At 39.8% G+C, this 19265-nt stretch overlaps 1 protein-coding gene across 3 annotated transcripts in view; it reads left to right on the forward strand.

Moving 5' to 3' along the window:
* BICC1 (BicC family RNA binding protein 1) overlaps positions 1–18185 on the forward strand; it is a 349295-nt gene extending 331110 nt beyond the window's left edge. For 2 of the 3 annotated variants that reach the window (XM_027531037.1, XM_027531036.1), the window contains exons 19-21: positions 7116–7276; positions 9858–9957; positions 15469–18185. In XM_027531037.1, coding sequence (XP_027386838.1) covers positions 7116–7276; positions 9858–9957; positions 15469–15599 — 392 coding nt within the window. In that variant the 3' untranslated portion in view covers positions 15600–18185. Of the gene's footprint in view, positions 1–7115; positions 7277–9857; positions 9958–12745; positions 12825–15468 lie in introns of all 3 variants that reach the window. The other variant, XM_027531038.1, reaches the window with a different exon arrangement.
* The last annotated feature ends 1080 nt before the right edge of the window (positions 18186–19265 follow it).

The raw sequence follows: 19265 nt of genomic DNA on the forward strand, positions 1-19265 counted from the left end.
AAGTGCAGTTATTTGCATAACTGTCTCTTTGTGTAGAACTGGAGATCCACAAGCCAGGGGATCTATTCATTCAGTAAACTTTATTGCCCGTGCACCAAACATTCTTTAAGGCTGTGCCTTCTTTCTTTAAGTTGAAATATAGTTAGCATATAATATTATGTTTCAGGTATACAATGGAAGTGAGTTTACATTTGCAGGCATTATGAAATGATCACCGTGATAAGTCTAGTAACTCCCGTACAGTTATTACAGTATTACTGACCATACTCCTTATGCTGGATGTTATATTCCTGTTGCTTTTTTATTTTATAACTGGAGGTTTGTACCTCTTAATCCCCTTCATCTGTCTCACCTCCCCAACTCCCTCTGGCAACCGCTCATTTGTTCTCTGTATCTTTGAGTCTGTTTTCACTTTGTTCTGTTTTTTTTAGCTTCCACATATAAGTGAGATCATACAGCACTTGTCTTTCTGTTTTTGACTTATTTCACTTAGCAGTATACCTTCTGGATCCGTCCATGTCATTGCCCATGGCAGGACTTCGTTTTGTGACTAATACATTATTGTATATACGCCTTTTATCCATTCATCTGTTGATGGACACTTAGGTTGCTTTTGTATCTTGACTATTGTAAATAATGCTGTAGTCAACATAGGGGTGCATATATCCTTTTGAATGAGTGTTTTTGTTTTCTTTGGGCAAATACCCAGAAGTGAAATTGCCGGGTATGGCAGTTCTAGTTTTGATTTTTTAAGGAACCTCCATACTGTTTTCCATAGTGTCTGCACCAGTTTACAATCCCAGTTACAGGAGGCTATGCCTTATTTCTGAATTTGTTATTTCTTCCCAAATGTCTAACAGTGTCTGACACTGGGAGGTGCTCGGTAAATGTTTGTAGAATGAATATACAAATGAGTTATGCACACACAAGCATCAAGATGATGAGGAAAGGGCAGAAATGTAAAGGAATCGAGCAGAATGTGATCAAATTAACTCTGTCTTGGACAACAGAAGAAAGTCTTCCCGTGTGAAGAGAAGATTTTTCACGTTGACAAGATGTAGCTACATAAAAAGTTTAAAGCATAGGCTTTGAACAGATATGATTAAGACTCAGCATGAGTCAAGCGGTTGTGTCTGTAACAGCACCCACATGTCTGTATAAATAGGTCAACAGACAAGAACTGATGGAGGAATCACAAGATATGCCCCTGATGTCAAGTCCTGAAACACATCTCTTAGACTATTTGAAGAATACTTGGAGAAAGGTGATCTAAACGAGCATAGTAAACAGTGACAGCTGGTTGTTACCACCAATCAAGTGGGCCACGTTGTCAGAGTCTCAGATTTGGAGAAACAGGCCATGCTGTCAGCCAACTCCAGATTAGAAACCAGGGTCTATTCTTTTCTTACCACGTGTACTGTCGGTAGCCTCTGAAGTCTTCCAGTTCGTCCTGGGCTAGGTCACCCACCACTGACAGGAGGATGGAGCTGAGAGGCAGGCTGGGGCCAGACGGATAGCCAGGGTAGAAATTATCTCCGTTTTATCTTCCAGCATAAATTAGCTCTGTGCCTCTCCTCTGTCCTTATCCCCTTTCCTCTCACTTAACACTAGATAATTAAAATTGACTGTGCAAGTTAGCTGCATTGAAATTAAGGATTAGGGTTAAGATAGGGGATTCATTAATTTAAAAAGATTGATTAAAGAAGCACTGTTCTTTAGCTGTTGTCACATGTTTTAAGAGCCTGGGGTAACTACTGTAAGTAGTTAAGATAAAACCAAATTTTTTTTTAAAAAGCTGTGTACCATAATAAATATTTATCACTAAGAGTATTTTAAAATATTTTTAAACTTTTACTGATGTATTGTTTAATTCAGCATCTGTAAAGTATTATCATTTAAACACGAACAACAAAGCATGTCCTCAGTGTAAGAAAGGATGTAAATGTCTTTTTGTTGTTCAGTCCCTAGGTTGTGTCCAACTCTCTGCAACCCCATGGCCTCCTGCACGCCAGGCTCCTCTGCCCTCCACTATCTTCCAGAGTTTGTTCAGCTTCATGTCCATTGAGTCAGTGATGCCTTCTAACCATCTCATCCTCTGCCGCCCCCTTCTCCTTTTGCCTTCAGTCTTTACCAGTATCAGGGTCTTTTCCAGTAACTTGGTTCTTTGTATCAGGTGGCCAAAGTATTGAAGCTTCAGCTTCAGCATTAGTCCTTCCAATGACTATTCAGGATTGATTTCTTTGCTTGATCTCCTTGCTTTCCAAGGGGCACTCAAGTCTTCTCTAGCACCACTATTTGAAAGCATTAATTCTTGGGCATTCAGCATTCTTTATGGTCCATTTGTACATGATTACTGGAAAAACCAAGCTTGGCCTGTATGGACCTTTGTTGGCAAAATGATGTCTCAGCTTTTTAATGTGCTGCCTAGGTTTATCATAGCTTTCCTTCCAAAGAGCAAGCATCTTTTAATTTTATAGCTGCCAGTCACTGTCCGAAGTTATTTTGAAGCCCAAGAAAATAAAATCTGTCACAGCTTCTCATTTATTTGCCATGAAGTGATGGGACTGGATGCCATAATCTTAGCTTTTTTAATGTTAAGTTTCAGGCTAGCATTTTCACTCTCCTCTTTCACTCTCATCAAGAAATTCTTTAGTTCCCCTTCACTTTCTGCTATTGGAGTGGTTTTATTATCTGCATATCTGAGGTTGTTGATATTTCTCCCGGCAATCTTGATTCCAGGTTGTGAGTCATCCAGCCTGGCATGATGTACTTTAAATAGAAGTTAAATAAGCAGAGTGATAGTAGACAGCTTTGTCATACTCCTTTCTCAGTTTTGAATCAGTCAGTTCCATTGTTGTTTCTTGACCCACATACAGGTTTCTCAGGAGACAGGTAAGGTGGTCTGGTATTCCAGACTGGTATTAAGAATTTTCCAGTTTGTTATGATCCACACAGGTTAATGGATTTAGTGCAGTCAGTGAAGCAAAAGTACATGTTTTTCTGTAACTCCCTTGCTTTCTCTGTGATCCAATGAATGTTGGCATTTGATCTCTGGTTCCTGTGCCTTTTCTAAATCCAGCTTACACATCTGGAAGTTTTTAGTTTATATACTCCTGACGCCTAGCTTGAATGATTTTGAGCATTACTTTGCCTGCATGCAAAATGAGCAAGACTCTTGAGAGTCCCTTGGACTGCAAGGAGATCCAACCAGTCCATTCTGAAGGAGATCAGCCCTGGGATTTCTTTGGAGGGAATGATGCTGAAGCTGAAACTCCAGTACTTTGGCCACCTCATGCGAAGAGTTGACTCATTGGAAAAGACTCTGATGCTGGGAGGGGTTGGGGGCAGGAGGAGAAGGGGACGACAGAGGATGAGATGGCTGGATGGCATCACTGACTCGATGGATGTGAGTCTGAGTGAACTCCGGGAGTTGGTGATGGACAGGGCGGCCTGGCGTGCTGCGATTCATGGTGTCGCGCAGAGTCGGACACGACTGAGCGACTGAACTGAACTGAACTGTACAGTAGTTTGAACATTCTTTGGCATTGCCTTTCTTTGGGATTGGAATGAAAACTGACCTTTTCCAGTCCTGTGGCCACTGCTGAGTTTTGCAGTTTGCTGACATGAGTGCAGCATGTTCCCAGCATCGTCTGGTTTAGGATTTTACATAGCTCAGTTAGAATTCTGTCACCTCTGTTAGTTTTGTTTGAGTAGTGCTTCCCATGGCCCACTTGATTTCCCACTCTAGGATGTCTGGCTCTAGGTGAGTGACCACACCATAGTGGTTATCCCACGTTTTTGTATAGTTATCCCACCTTTTCTGTATAGTTCTGTGCTTTCTTGCCACCTCTTCTTAATTTCTTCTGCTTCTATTAGGTCCTCATCATTTCTGTCATTTATCCTGCCCATCCATGCATGAAATATTCCCATGATGTCTCCAATTTTCTTGAAGAGATCTCTAGACTTTCCCACTCTACTTTTTCCTCTACTTCTTTGCATTGTTCCTTTAAGAAGGCCTTCTTATCTCTCCTTGCTATTCTCTGAAACTGTGCATTCAATTGGGTATATCTTTCCCTTTATCCTTTGCCCTTTGCTTCTCTTCTTTCCTCAGCTATTTTAAAAGCCTACTCAGACAACCACTTTGCCTTCTTCCTTTTTTTACCTTTGGGATGATTTTGGTCACTGCCTCCTATACGATGTTACGAACCTCCATCCATAGTTCTTTAGGCGCTCAGTCTACCAGATATAATCCTTTGAATCTATTTGTAACCTCCACTGTATAATCATAAGGGATTTGATTTAGGTCATACTTGAATGTCTTAGTCATTTTCCCTACTTTCTTCAGTTGAAGCCTGAATTTTGCAATAAGGAGCTCATGATCTGAGCCACGGTCAGATCCAAGTCTTGTTTATGCTGACTGTATAGAGCTCCTCCATATTTGGCTGCAAAGAACATAGTCGGTCTGATTTCAGTGTTGACCATCTGGTGATGTCCATGGGTAGAGTCGTCTCTTGGGTTGTTGGAAATTGGTGTTTGCCGTGACCAGTGCGTTCTCTTGACAGAACTGTTAGCCCTTGCCCTGCTTCGTTTTGCACACCAAGGCCAAACTTGCTGTTGTTCCGGGTATCTCTTGCATTCTAGTCCCCTGTGATGAAAAGGACATTTATTTTTGCTGTTACTTCTGGAAGATCTTGTAGGTCTTCGTAAAATCGGTCAACTTCAGCTGCTTCGGCATCTGTGGTTGGGCATAGGCTTGGATTACTGTGATGTTGAATAGTTTGCCTTGGAAATGAACTGAGATCATTCTGTCATTTTTGAGCTTGCACCCAAGTACTGTGTTTCCAACTCTTTTGTTGACTATGATGGCTACTCCCTTTCTTCTAAGGATTCTTGCCCAGAGTAGTAGACATAATGGTCATCTGAATTAAATTCACCCATTCCTATCCATTTTAGTTCCCTGCTTTCTAAGATGTCATTTTTGTACTAAGTCTTTAAAATATGGTGTGTTATTTCACATTTACAGAAAAATTTTAAGTTTCCACTAGCAGATTTCAGGTGCTCGATTGCCACAAGTTGCCAATGACTACTGTACTGATCAAAAAAGTTTTAGGTAATTTTCTTGATCCCCTTTTCAAAGTCACGAATATATAGGTTTTCTCTGGGAATCCCTGTTATACCAACTGTTCCACTGTTATTCTCGTTTTTAAAAATTTTTTATTGGAGTGCAGTTGCTTTACAATGTTCTGTTAGTTTCAGCTGCAGAGCACAGTGAATCAGTGATACGTATACATATACTTCCTCTTTTGGGGAATTTCCTCTAATTTAGGTTGCCACAGACCACTGAGTAAAGTTTACTGAGCTGTATAGTGGACTCTCATTAATTATCTATTTTATACATAGTATCAATACTGTATGTATGTCAGTCCCAATCTCCCAGTTCATCCCATCACCCTCCACTCCTTCCTCGGTGTCCATACATTTGTTCTCTACATCTGTGTCTCTATTTCTGTTTTGCAAAAAAGATCATCTGTACCATTGTTTTAGATTCCACATATATGCATTAATATATATGATATTTGTTCTTCTGACTTACTTCACTCAAAATGATAGTCTCTAGGTCCATCAGTATCTTTATATATGATCCAATTTTGTTCCTTTTTGTGGCTGAGTAATATTCCATTGTATATATGTACCACATTTTGTTTATCCATTCCTCTGTTGATGGACATTGAGGTTGCCTTTTTTCCCCTTAAAGAGAGTAAATTTATCATTGGGACAGCAAGTTGTATGGTCAGCCAGCCTGCTTCCGTTTTGTCAAGTCCAGGAGTCACTCCAGTGCAATCATCATACTCTGTTTTGTATCAGCTTTGAACCATTACCTCACTGGTCATTACTCCTCAGTCTTTTTAGTGATTCTGGGGTCTTACCTTCAATTGGTGGAGTGTTCCAGGGCTCAGGGCCTCTTCACTTTGGTCCTAGATCCTTTCCCCTACATATTCTTCCCCAAAGAGATAAAACATCTGTTTTTAAAAGAAAGAGAAACCTTATTAAGAAATTCCTTCCACTTGAGACCTATCTAGGACTTCTGAGCCAGGAGATGAAAACAACCAGAGAAAATGATGAGTGGCCATACAGAACATTCTTAGATTTGGTGAATGCATTGATCCTAGAGGAGATTAGATGGATCTTATTAGCTCGGTGAGTGTCCTCTGCCCTCATCTCTCTGGGAATCCTTGCCAAAGCAGCATCTTTGGTAGAATTCCCAAAGGGAGGAGAGTTAATTGTTGATTAGAGGGACAGGAATGGCTGCACAGCTCTGCTAGATTCTCCAAAGCTGCCCTTGCACGGTGTGTGGGTATCTGGTCAAATACTTGGTATGGCTCACTAGTCTGTCACCCAGCTGTGCATGCCATTGGGTCTGAGAACCACAGACAATACATAGAAATCTTTACCCGCCAGATCAGGAGGAGAATCCAGGCAAAGTTTGAAATGTGTTAGAATTTCCCCTAAGAGGTGGATATGTTTGTTGTAAGTTAAATGCAGGAACTCCAGCATCATTCTTTTCATTTCACACGTTCCTCTTCATTTTGGAGCACTCTATTTCAGGAACTCATTGCCCAGTTATGTTGGAGGGAAATGGGGTTTATATGTGGTAATATCACAGAATTTCTTTGACCACAGGAAAGCACAAGTGTGGATACAGAGGCCCAGCCTGCATGCAAGAGGAGCCCGTAACTTTCCTTACCTTTATTGTGTCCTAGGGATCTTCCTTCCAATTCCTCATTTAATTCACATCAAATCAGTTATAAAGAGCAAATGTTTCTGAATGCTGAGGGAGAATATGATTAATGATTATTAACTACAGAGACATTGTTGCTGAATTGCTGTCTCCCAAGTGTACCATTTTAAATGGCAAGAGCCTCCCTGAAAGCAATAACCAGCATTTCCTTAATGAAAAGCCAATGTTTCAGTAAAGGATTTGCTGTGTTTCTGTAGCAACTGCTCTATTCAGCCCAAAACAATGAATCTGAAATATTTGAGTGATTAAAACTTTTAATTAAACCGTCTTCTCTCTGGGCATTCCCACTTCACGCCTGTCTCTGCTCTGCCTTCAGCGGAACACTATCTCAGCAGCAGCAATTACATGGACTGCATTTCCTCGCTGACAGGAAGCAACGGCTGCAACCTGAGCAGCTCTTTCAAAGGCTCTGACCTCCCTGAGCTCTTCAGCAAACTGGGCCTGGGCAAATACACAGACGTCTTCCAGCAACAAGAGGTCAGTCGGTATTTATTTTCCCAGGCGTCTTTGTCTTGGTTGTATGTATGATGACTTCTAGAAGGAAATCCCTCATTGACCTGTGACTGTGCTTTCACTGAGCATTTATTCAAGTCTCATAGCTTGTTTTTGCCAAGAAAATTGTCATTTCTAGTTTATTTAGTGCAACTGGTAAACACAGGATGGCAGAAATAGAGGAAATTGTGCTTGCAGAAACACACACAGCTATCCTTCGCCAGTTTTAGCTAAAAGACCTGATGAGTGTTGTGATTCACATTAACTTCTGACTCGTACTTTCCTGAAGGTTGGCAGCAACTCTATATTTAAGAAGATTTTGTTCTTTCATCATTGTTATCTTTATTTGTGGCACTTAATAGCATCTGAAATAAATAACCATAGTTATTTTTTGATGCCATCCTAATTATATTACGGAAGAGTGATCTCATAGAATATAATGTGCTTTTTATAGATGTTAACTTATTAATTTACTGTTTGGGTTTTGTCTGAACTGAGACAGAACTAAGATGTCTTCTGAAACATCTCTACCATGGATTTTGGTCAGACTGATCAGCCATGGCCATGATGCACTGGCATAAGGAGAAGACCCCCTAAGCATGGTTCTTTCTAATCATGTTGTCATGTTATCAAGGCACCAGAAACTATTCAGAGAATAGTTCTCTAAATGTATCTATTTTCCAAATCCTGACATCATCCAAGTTTCATGCTAGTTGGCTTTACTTCATGGGACGAGCACATGCCAGTAATTCCCTGGCATGCATTAGTCAAAGAATCTATGATTTTTATTAGGCACTTTATAGCATAAATTTAATGTATTGTCCATAATTTAAGTTTAATTGCTGAACTTTTTTGTTCTTTTCACACTCCCCAAATGTTGTCATGTGTATTTTGGACTTTAGGACAACTATTTTGTTTCCTTTTTTCTAAATCTAGATTAGTATTCATGTAGCCAAAGATTTTCTAAGTTGAATAACACGTTCGTCATCTGTGCACTAAAGACCTGCATTTATTTACTTAGTCTTGCTGGTTGGATGCAGGTGGCTAATTGAGAAGCTCAAAGCTGAGGAGTTTTAACTTGTTCATGCACATCAGGTTTTAGAAATAAGTAACTAGATGGTATTTGGTGATATCCTGGGTTTGTTTTTAATCTGTATTTCCTATTTGAAGATGCACATAAATTAATTTAATATGGGTGCTTGCTATCTAGTTACTTCAAAAAGGAAGAAAACATAATGTCATACTGGCAAACTGCAACCTGCTGCCTAATTTTGTAAATAAAATTTTGTTGGAACACAGCCATACCAACTCAGTGACTTCATATTGCCCATGATTGCTTTTGAGCTAAATCAATGGAGTTTGAGTACTTGCAACAGAGACAGTATTGGCCTTGTGAGCCTAGTTATTCTCTGGCCCTTTAAAAAGAGTTTGAGGATCCCTGTAAGTGTCTTCACTGGATAGAATTGCTAAAAAAAAAATCTCCAGACCTGTTGCAAATGATAAATGAAAGGGATTTTCAAGATCTGGATGTAACCTTCAAAATCAAAACAGAAAATTTCAAATTAATTGCTATATAATTTGAATAAAAAGTGTATTTTACTAGTTTCAGGTGTGTTGAAATTTGGTACTGTTCTCTTCATATAGGATATTTTCTCATATACAGATATGACTTAACAGGAATCCCCCATTAAGTAACCATGTGAGATTTAATATATTGTAAGCAGGATGAAGATTAGCAACTTTCATAGATGATACGTCTGAATACATTATTGCTAACCATAGCTGCTGACTATTTTACCCCTTTAGCGAACACACTTCATTATATCTAGGATCATGTTTAATGCCCCAAACAACCCTGTGAGGTATCATCAACCCTGAGTGCCCACAACGAGTAATTGCAGAATCAGAACTTGAACCCAAGCCTCTCTGGCTTCAGAGCCCATTGCCTTTCTGCCCCTCTAGCGGTTTTCAAGGCAGGATGGGATTATTGGGGTGGTTCCCTCCACACGTTTTTGCTGATGCCAGGAAGTACAATTATACTGTCTCTTGGAATACTTCATATATGCCACTCTCAGAGATGGTCAGCTGGACTGAGCCAAGGGAGTCATGGGTCTGAGTTACACTGTGAATTCTGCTCTCATTTTTATGTAGAGCACACTTAGAGATACACTATATGGTATTATTCAGTCCCTTTTAATGGAGATATACTTACCTGAGTCAGAATCTAAAACTAAGAAATGTTTTCTCTCTTCTGGACGGGTATATATTCTTTATCAGGGCATGAAAAACTGTGCCATTTCTTTTTCCCTTTTTGCTTTGGCTTCCAGGATGCTAAGACCTAAGTGTGTTGCAGTAAGACTAAGTATACAGAGTCTTCTGCTAGAATCATCGGTTTCATTTGACCACCTTTATGACCTAACTGTTGTCCCTTCGGTGGTGATTGTACCACGACCATTGTTCTTTGGAAGCCGGCAAAGCATAATAAGTATAGCAGTTGGTTGAACTTATACCAAGGAAGAACTAAGCACTTACTATATTGACCATAGATTTACTTGTTCACCCACAGATCGATCTTCAGACATTCCTCACTCTCACAGATCAGGATCTGAAGGAGCTGGGAATCACGACTTTTGGTGCCAGAAGGAAAATGCTGCTTGCGATCTCAGGTGAATATAACTGTTCTTCTTTATATCTTAAACCTGGAGACTCTCTGCCATGGTCTCAGCCAGTGGGGCTGGTTCTGCTTCCTACCTGGCAGCTTTGTGGTTGTGGTTTCAGAGTGTTTTTCCACTAACAGTGTAACAGATGCTGAGGGTACCCCCACCCCTTCACCAAGGCACTGCCTGAAAACCTGCCTTGACTAGTGTCATCCCTGAAAACAGATCTCTTTCGAGAGATCTAACCAGAATTTCCCTTTGCAGAACATGGGGATGGAGGAGCAGTTTGAATCTCTGTGTTGCAGTTGTGTTAAGTGCTAATCATTGGGTTCATGAGTAACTATTCTGGATTGGCTGTCATGCTTTAAATACATGTGTCCTTGTAGAGCAGCTGAGATCACTGCAGCAGAGAGAAAGAAAATGTTCTTCGGTACAGCTGGAACCTGGCAGTATTTCTTGTCTTAATGCTTTTTAACTTTCCCCAAAGCTTTAACAGAATTTGCGAGTCACAGAAGAGGGTAGTATCCTGAAAGCAGTCACAGAATGAAGGAAAGTGTGAAGGTCTGTCTCCCAGACCACTGCCTTTGTTCATCTTTCGCGTGTTCTGTGTGTAAGAAAATGCTGTGCATGTTTACTAGGTACCTCTTATGTGAAAGGAATGGCCAAGAGTCCTATGAGTGTAAGCCAAGAGTCATAACAGTGTACCTCAAAAAGGTGTTCAGAGAAACATGAGGAAGAAATTTGGGAGGCAACAAAACAAGGTTATGGAAGATTTTCTGATTAAGTTCATGAATGCCAATTTTATATGTGTGCCAGTCTCTTAAAAAGAGACAGCAAGGGCAGAAGCCAAATGTTAGGTGTGATGAGAAAATTATGTTGCTTTTTCAAAACACCAAATTTGCAGGCTATGCCTTTGAGGCCAGCAGTGGCATCCAACTGGTGAAAGTTCTTTATAAACAATATTCGCTAATCAAATCATCAAATGAAATTAAAAGCCTCAGTGCTTTTCCATTTTATTTTAGCAGCAGATTGCTTTTCCATTGGATTATAGAAGCAGATCAACCCCACCGACCTCCCCACAGGAAATCTTATATACAGACCTAATATCCGAAGCAGATATAAGCAGAATAGTCTTGAAATGGGGTAGAAACTGAGCTACTGAGCAGCCTGGTAGGCCTCTCCATGGATAGAGCTCTGTACATAACAGTCTGAGAAGTCTTCTTGCCCGCTGTGTACTGAAGCAGCTGCACTGATGGAGCTCCATAGGGCGGCCACTGTTTTTCTTGTTCATTCGTAAAATTAGCTTGGTTCTAGTGGAAGGAACACTGTTCACATAAGGAGATCCGAGATTTGCCTCTCCAAGTCATACACCCTTGGGTGAGTTTCCAGATCTCTTTTGATTTTGGTTTCTTAATCATGAAGATAGACTGGAGTATATCATCATGTCAGGTCACCTTCCAGTTCTAATATCTGTCCTTCCGTATGGTATATCATCAGACACAGTGAAGATAACCTACAATTTTAACAATATGTATCATTAGTAGGGTACTCCCCTTTGTTTTTTTTTTTTTTAACTATATGTGGCAGTAGGATAGTTTTCAACTTGTTTACCCGAAAGCTAAGTTTCAGAAGGCTACTTCTGGACCCAAATTAACTTCATATATTTTTTATATTTCTTTTATTAATTTGAAAATGAAATTAATATACTACTTGGAACTTTATTAACTCAATCACCATGTCTATACTGTGGGGCCGCACATTTATACCACAGAAGTGTATGTTTCAGAACTCTATACTTTTTCACTAGAGGTCTGTGGAATGTCTGTGACTGTATAATGAAAATTTAGTCGTTCCTTTGTGCAGCAACCCAATTCCAAACTGTAAAGCTTCCAGCAACAAGCAGATGTCTCTAAATGTTTTCATAGATTCCAGGCAGATCATCAGTACTTGTACTCTGGAATACATTGGTGGTGATTCTGGGTCGGTTTTGGTGTGGGCGGTGGGGGGGACTAGGGTGCAAAACATGAGGGGTTTTCAGTTCTCATTTAAGAAAAATAATTTCTCGAGTCATCGTCTTCAGTGTGGTTCTAACTGAGGTTATATCCTGCTTCTACAGACTGCCTCTCTCAGTGGGGTTCACAGGTCCTCTTGCTTTTAAAGGGAATTAGAAACTTTGAATAAGATACCTTATGAATGCTCTGTACAGCAGGAAGTGTTTGATTATTATAAGGGTGATTTTGGTGAGTGCATTTGTTTGAACCTGGTAAATCATTTTCTCTGCAGGGAGTAAGTTTTTGAGAAACCCTTCATTGAAAAGCTTCTTTTTCCAATTCAGTTCCTCTGATAACAAAGACATTCATTTAAAGTCTCAGGACACTTCACTTCCAGATAGACGCAGGGTAGCAGGGAGGCCTTAGCGTCTGTCTTGTGGTTACATAGGTTGGCTAGATACAGAGTTTGCTCAAATTACTTTTTAAAATTTTTGTAGATTTTTAACTTATAATTGAGTTGTTCTTTCAGTACTGGGTTTGGTTTGCTTTTAATCTTGGGCCAGAAGACACATATTTTAATATTACAGGAGGAGATGAGATTCCTCTCCTCTAGAGATGGGTCAGAGAAAACAATTTTTGCCTCCAAATACATGATTTTTGGAAGATTCATGGATTTCTCTCTGAGTATGGTAGTGATTGGTTAACTAAACGTACAGGGACTATGCGACAGGAAGTGTAGCATCCTGTTGACAGGCTTTCCACCACAGCCTCAGGTAGATCTAACATTTCCCGACCTATTCTTTTAGTTTGTGACTCTGTTCAGATCCGCAACAAGATCCTGAGAGCTGCCAGGATTGTGTGAACCTTGGAATTTCAAAGAAAAAGGTTGGTATTTTCTCAAACTATCCCTTAGGCTTACTGAAAAAAATCAGAAGAGGGAGCTTGCTTTTTAATTTAAAAAACAGAAACTAAAGTCTCTTCAGTAGGACTTTGATCCTTGATAATCTCTCTTAAAAGATTTCTCTCTCTGCTTCACACTTGGAATATCTCTATGTATGTACTCTTAGAAATTACATCTTTAGGGAATGGCTGAAATCTTCATGATCATTTATTCTCTCAAAAATCTAGTTGATGTGACTTTTCAGAATGAAGTTTTCAATGTCTATTAAAAATTTTTGTCTTCAATGGCCCAATTATTCTCCATGAGCATCTGAAAACAGTGTTTGATCTAACTCCTTTCTTTTCCTTCTCTGTAGTGGGGGAATGAATGTCCTCCTGACTCATGGGTTCTTGCCCCCAAAGAAAATGGAGGCCAAAGAAAGTCTCCTATCTGAAGGTGATAAAACTTTTCCAGGCTGTGTTTAAGGGGAATCATTTATTTTTAACTCTGCTATAAGTTTGCCTTTAAATATATTCAATTCTGTCTTGAATTGTGATTTTATATATTGTTTTTAAAATGACATACATGTAATAGGAATGTTACTGCTACTGTCTTTCTGTAGGAACTTGAGACAGTAGCCATCTGTATGCATGCCTGCATGTGTCTATTGCTTGTAATATTTTCCTTCTTTATTTTCTAAGCTTTGTTTTTCTATTTAGAAAGTAATTTTGGTACAGATATAAATTATGAAGGAAAGCTCTGTTACCTGGCATACCTGGAACTACCAGTTTCTCAACTTTGTACTCCTGATACCTCAGGTGGTCTCTGCCCAATGGATGGATCACAGCAGCTGGTGGCAGAGTCCTTTGCATCAGGCAGGCAGGGTTTCAGCTCTGTCACCAACAGCCACGTGGGCAAGTTACTTTGTAAAACGCAACTTTCTTACCTGTAAAATTGAGGATAGTAATACTATCTGACCCTCAAGGAGGAGTTAAATAGCACGCAATGAATGTAGGCTGTGATAAATCACTGTTGTTTCTCTTCTCCCCTAAGACCTAAACGTGCACAGGAACGGCGTGTCTCCGCTCTTGCATCACCCCTGAGACAGTCAGTTACATTTTGGAAAGCAAGTGGGGTGAAATGTTAAGGGTTCTGGTCCCTCTTCAAGAACTTGGGAGACAAGAGTGTATCTGGCCATATGGCTGTCCCTGGCCACCTCGGACCCCCTGCCACCTGCTTGAGTCTGTTCTCATCCCCAGCATTCCTGTAGCAAGCCGTAGCTTTCTGTAACCTCAGAATTTAGAATGGGGTTGTGTGCGTGTATATGGTTGAAGAAGTTCTGTGTACTACGCAGATTATTAAAGGTACTGAATCAGGTGCTTCACCATCCTCCTAGAGAAAGACAACAGCTTTAAGCATATGAACTATTTAATCTGTATATTTGAGATAGAATAAATCTGAAGATACATTTGACCCTTGAACCACACGAGAGTTAATCCTCATGTAACTGGCTTATAGTCACCTTTGTATCCACAGTTTCTTTGCAGTTTCCACCCGGCCTGTAATACTGTAGTACTTACTGTTGAAAAATACCCTTCTCTAAGTAGACCCACTCTCTTCAAATCCGCGGTATTCAGGGTCAGCTGTATCTGCATTTGGTGGCTATCAGAAACACTGCTTTCTAGTCTGACAATTCTGTGTACTTGTGTGTATTCATTAGTAATAATTACGTCCGTTGACTTGAGGATTTGTGAATGTGTGTATGGAGGGGAGGACAGGACACTGTATAGTCATGAACAGGTAGGCTGCTTCAATTTTTCACTATTCTGATTAATAATTTTTAGTTGGGAAAAGAAACTAAACAGCACTCTGGTTCAAAACTAAATTATATAAAACTAAATTCCAGGATCTTATTAGTTTTTCCCTGAAAATCTGGATTCACGTATTGGTTGTTTTCAATTGTATTAATTTCCTTAACTGTTGCTGTTTTTACTAAGTTGATTTTTTATTCAAAGAAACCTCTCACTGATATATTTCTTCATATAATTCTTTCTGACTCGAGGAGTGTAGGCATCGTGAGTCAGTGGAGCCACCAGGCTGTGGCTTAACACGTCACCGCTTTTTAAGTAGTCTCGTGTTTAGGTACGAGGTCCTCGTTTCATGTCTGACTTAAATAATTTAATGATCACTCTGTTTGACATGGATGAGTCTAATGAGCTGTAATAATGTTCTATGTCACTGGGTAGTACATCCTGTCATGTACCTTCCACCAACTTTGATGGCCCCCCTCCCTTTGCCTCTGAAAGGACATTTAGGGTAGGTCAAACTATTTTGTATATTTGGGCTTGAAAGGGTTCTGAGAATGACATATTCCCCAGAGAGTTTCTAAACTGCAGTAAAATGATTTGCTGTCCTTGGTTCTCTCAGCTACACATGCTGCCTTTCATATCAGACTTTCGATTTTGAGCATTTCAAAAATGTCTTGATGGTCAACTTAAAGGTTTTCCTTTTGCTACCTACCGGACTCCGCCCCCTCCCCACCCCCACCCAAACCTACTGCATCACCATTTTCTGAGCTCTTCTGCCCAGTCCTGAAGACTTTAGAACTTCTCCCTTGGGTTCCTAATAAGTCTCTGTTTCTCTCTCCAGAACTAAATAAAAACCGAAGAAAGCTCTTTGAACCGCCAAATACACGCACCTCTTTCCTGGAAGGTGGAGCAAGTGGGAGGCTACCCCGTCAGTATCACGCGGACATTGCTAGCGTCAGTGGCCGCTGGTAGCGGTGCCCTCCAGGCATGTGCCCTCCAGCTGTCAAGCTGGATGCAGGAGATCTGTGAACGGCCTTCACTGCACACCGTCCTCAGCATTCTGGGTGTCTGGTATCAGGACCAAAGCATCTTATTCACGCCTGAACTTTGTGCCAAGAAGGAAGAAAAGAGAGAAGATGTTCTTATGTCATCATACCAAATGCCACATGAGGATTACTTTTTTTCCCTAATGGCAACTGGACAGAATTTGCAATATGGGGGTAGGGCTTTATTTCCTCTTTTTATTTACCTATATAACATATGCACTGATTTTTTACTTAACATGAAGGATGAGTTGACATCTGGGATGCCAGAAAACACAGAAGTTATTTTGTTTGCTTGTTTTAGTATTTGGGGATTTTTTTTTTTTAATAATCAAAGTGGAATTTTCTGGTACTGCTTTAAAATAATTATTGAGGTCTTTCAGCACTTTACACTTTCTAATTTCTTGTCCTGTGGAAATTATCTCTCTCTCATTTTTATGTCACCTGATGTATTGGTACAAATCAGATTTAGTCACATTTTTCTGACTGCGTTAAACTTTTATTTGAAATAGTACTGGATTATTAGTTTTTGTGCAGAGTATTCTGTGACTTTGGGAAACCTAAGTGACTCCCCTTGGTTATGGACCGGTTCTGTTCATTTATGTCAACATCCTAGAAATACTTTATAATGAACCAAGTTCACTGGAACAGGTGCGAGCAAAGAAAGACCAAATGGACTTTGCAATATTAACCCTTTGCAGTCATCATATTTAGCTGCTGCCTTTATTGCTAAAGTGATTTTAATGGTTGTCTGAAGGCAAAGGGCTATTTTTAGTATACTGCCACTAAAGGACACTTATTTATATCAAACTTTTATTTTTTAGATATTATAAGCATACAGTACATAACTGATTAAATTGATATCTACTAGAGATTTATGGTAGAGAATGGACGGCATTCAATAACTGGAGCCCTAGATTGTCACTTTATTTAAAAAAGACAAATAATCATCTGACAAGACAGCACTGTTGCCATGAGGAGGAAAAATACATTACTGTCCTTGTGTACACATTAGCTGTGCTCCATATGGTCATAGGACTTTCCTAAAACCATATCAGTCTGCTTGAAGTAGACTTGGGTTTCTTGAGACTGGAAAGGTTTTATTTAAGTCTCTATCTAGGGTGACAGTTTATAAAGACAGCAGAGTTCTGAAGGAGGAAAAATAAGACTTCTGTAAGCGGCTAAACTCATTGTAACAATCTTGATACTGTGAAAGTCCAAGAAATCAGGCAACGTTGTTTTCTGGGTCTTTTCAGACATCTTTTTGTGGATTTATGAAGGGTTTTCAATCCATGAAGACAATCACTAAGTGCCTCTCTTTCTTCAAAGCAATATTATTTCCAAGTGTATGAATTTGTTGGAAAACTTTCCCATTAGGAATGTGGTGACTTCCCTGTACTGTAATGCCTTATTTATGTTCAGTATTCAAGACTTTCTTCTGCATGGACATAAACCACTGCCGAGTGCTCTCCCAGAAAGCGTTAGAGTCATACACACAACTGGGGACTTTCGTACAAATGTGGGGTAAGAAATACTTGGCTAATCGTTAAAGTAAGAACAAAACCCAAGAGAGAAATATTGCACGCAGAAAAATTTTCACTTAAAAAGTACTGGTTACCTTGAAGGCATAGGTAATGGGCCTGTCATAAAGTTATCAATAGCACTAAGGGGATGTCCATTTCTAAAAGGAACTGTATCTACTTATGGGTGTAGAACTAAATTGTTCCCTTTGCAAACAGAACGGAATCATCCTGCACACAGGGAGCATGGATGCAGGTCAGCACATGGAGCTCCCTGACATATACGGCTATATGAACACATCATGCCACACATTCAGCATACAATAAGAATTCCAGATTTGTTTCCTGTGCAAAAATACAGTGCTCTAAATGTTATCATTTCTTTAATAAGATCTTGGCCCCCACAAAACAGTCATTTGGAGTCTTTTCCCAACTCTCCACCATGCATTTGCAACAGGAGGAAGACGGAATGAATTTGCAGTATTGAGTGGATATAGGTTTTATGAACAGTGCTTTGATATTATGCCAAAGGGAAAACTCTCCCAATTAAACCTAGATTAAATAGAGTGGCTAAAAAAAATAAAAACACTGGAAATTACTCTTCTCACTTTCTCGATGCAATGAAGGGAATATGACACTACAGTATACCATGTTGTCAGTGTTATATGATGCACAAAATATTTGGATTATTTGAATAAATGTTTTTAATCGATCTGTGCCTTAATAGTGACCGGTTATCTGTAAATATAGAACAGATACAGATTGTATTTTTGTGTGGGTTTTTGTCCTTTTAGTGATTTTTTTTTAAAATGAGAGATGGAATTAAACATTGAAAATGGGAATTTTTCTAATCAGTTGTTATATGAAAAATAAATTTATATAACCCCTTTGTATTGCCCTTGCTACATGAAATGTGTCTTTGTTTTCTAACTTTTCTATTCTCAGCAGAATTGAAAGACATTTCTGCAAGTTGAATTAAATATCCACTGTCCATACTCTTGTTTTGCATTGACAGTCCTCATTTTCAGCAAAAAACGAAGGCACTTTATTTTAGCCAGAGAATCCAGCACCAGTAATCATCAATCATTTTTTCTGTGCTCACCAATAGGTACATATATAAAGAGTAAGATGATGAAACAGGTTTTATTCTTGTTCATTCTTCTTTTTTAAAAATACAGACTTCAGTGTATGATCGCTTTGACAACCTCATCCATCAGCAAAGGAGCTCCTTACTAAAGTGAAGCTGGGCTTTCTGACCCAGGTTCTCATTTCAGAGACTGACTGTGCCAGCATACTGAATGGTTATTCTGCCCTGCTCTGAGATCGTGTCTGAACTTACTCTCAAACAGAATGGATACTGGACTATTAATTCTAGATTTGTCTAAATCTCAGAGAAACCCTGGCCCTCCACCCATTATACTCCCAGAATTATCCCCAATTACCTGTGCTGGTGGTTCTTAAAAATTGTTTCTAGCACAATAGTTCTTTTGATAACTGAAATATTACTGTGAACCCAATATTCAAGTATTCTTCATTATACAAATACTTAAATGAGGGCTAAGTGCCAGGCCCTCTTCTAGGAACAGCAGTAAATGAAACATGAACCCTTATCCTCACCAAACTTACATTTGAAATGAAGAAAGATGGAACTGTTGAAGAGGGATTGAAGGATGAAACACCTACCCTTCCCCACAGGCCTCCATGCATTGATGCTTTTGAACTGTGGTGTTGGAGAAGACTCTTGAGAGTCCCTAGGACTGCAAGGAGATCCAACCAGTCCATCCTAAAGGAGATCAGTCCTGGGTGTTCTTTGGAAGGAATGATGCTAAAGCTGAAACTCCAGTACTTTGGCCACCTGATGCGAAGAGTTGACTTATTGGAAAAGACTCTGATGCTGGGAGGGATTAGGGGCAGGAGGAGAAGGGGACGACAGAGGATGGGATGGCTGGATGGCATCACCAAGTCGATGGACGTGAGTTTGAGTGAACTCCAGGAGTTGGTGATGGACAGGGAGGCCTGGCGTGCTGCAATTCATGGGGTCGCAAAGAGTCGGAGACGACTGAAGAACTGAACTG

This window comes from Bos indicus x Bos taurus, chromosome 28 (assembly GCF_003369695.1).
Source record: "Bos indicus x Bos taurus breed Angus x Brahman F1 hybrid chromosome 28, Bos_hybrid_MaternalHap_v2.0, whole genome shotgun sequence".
NCBI classification, from domain to species: domain Eukaryota; kingdom Metazoa; phylum Chordata; class Mammalia; order Artiodactyla; family Bovidae; genus Bos; species Bos indicus x Bos taurus.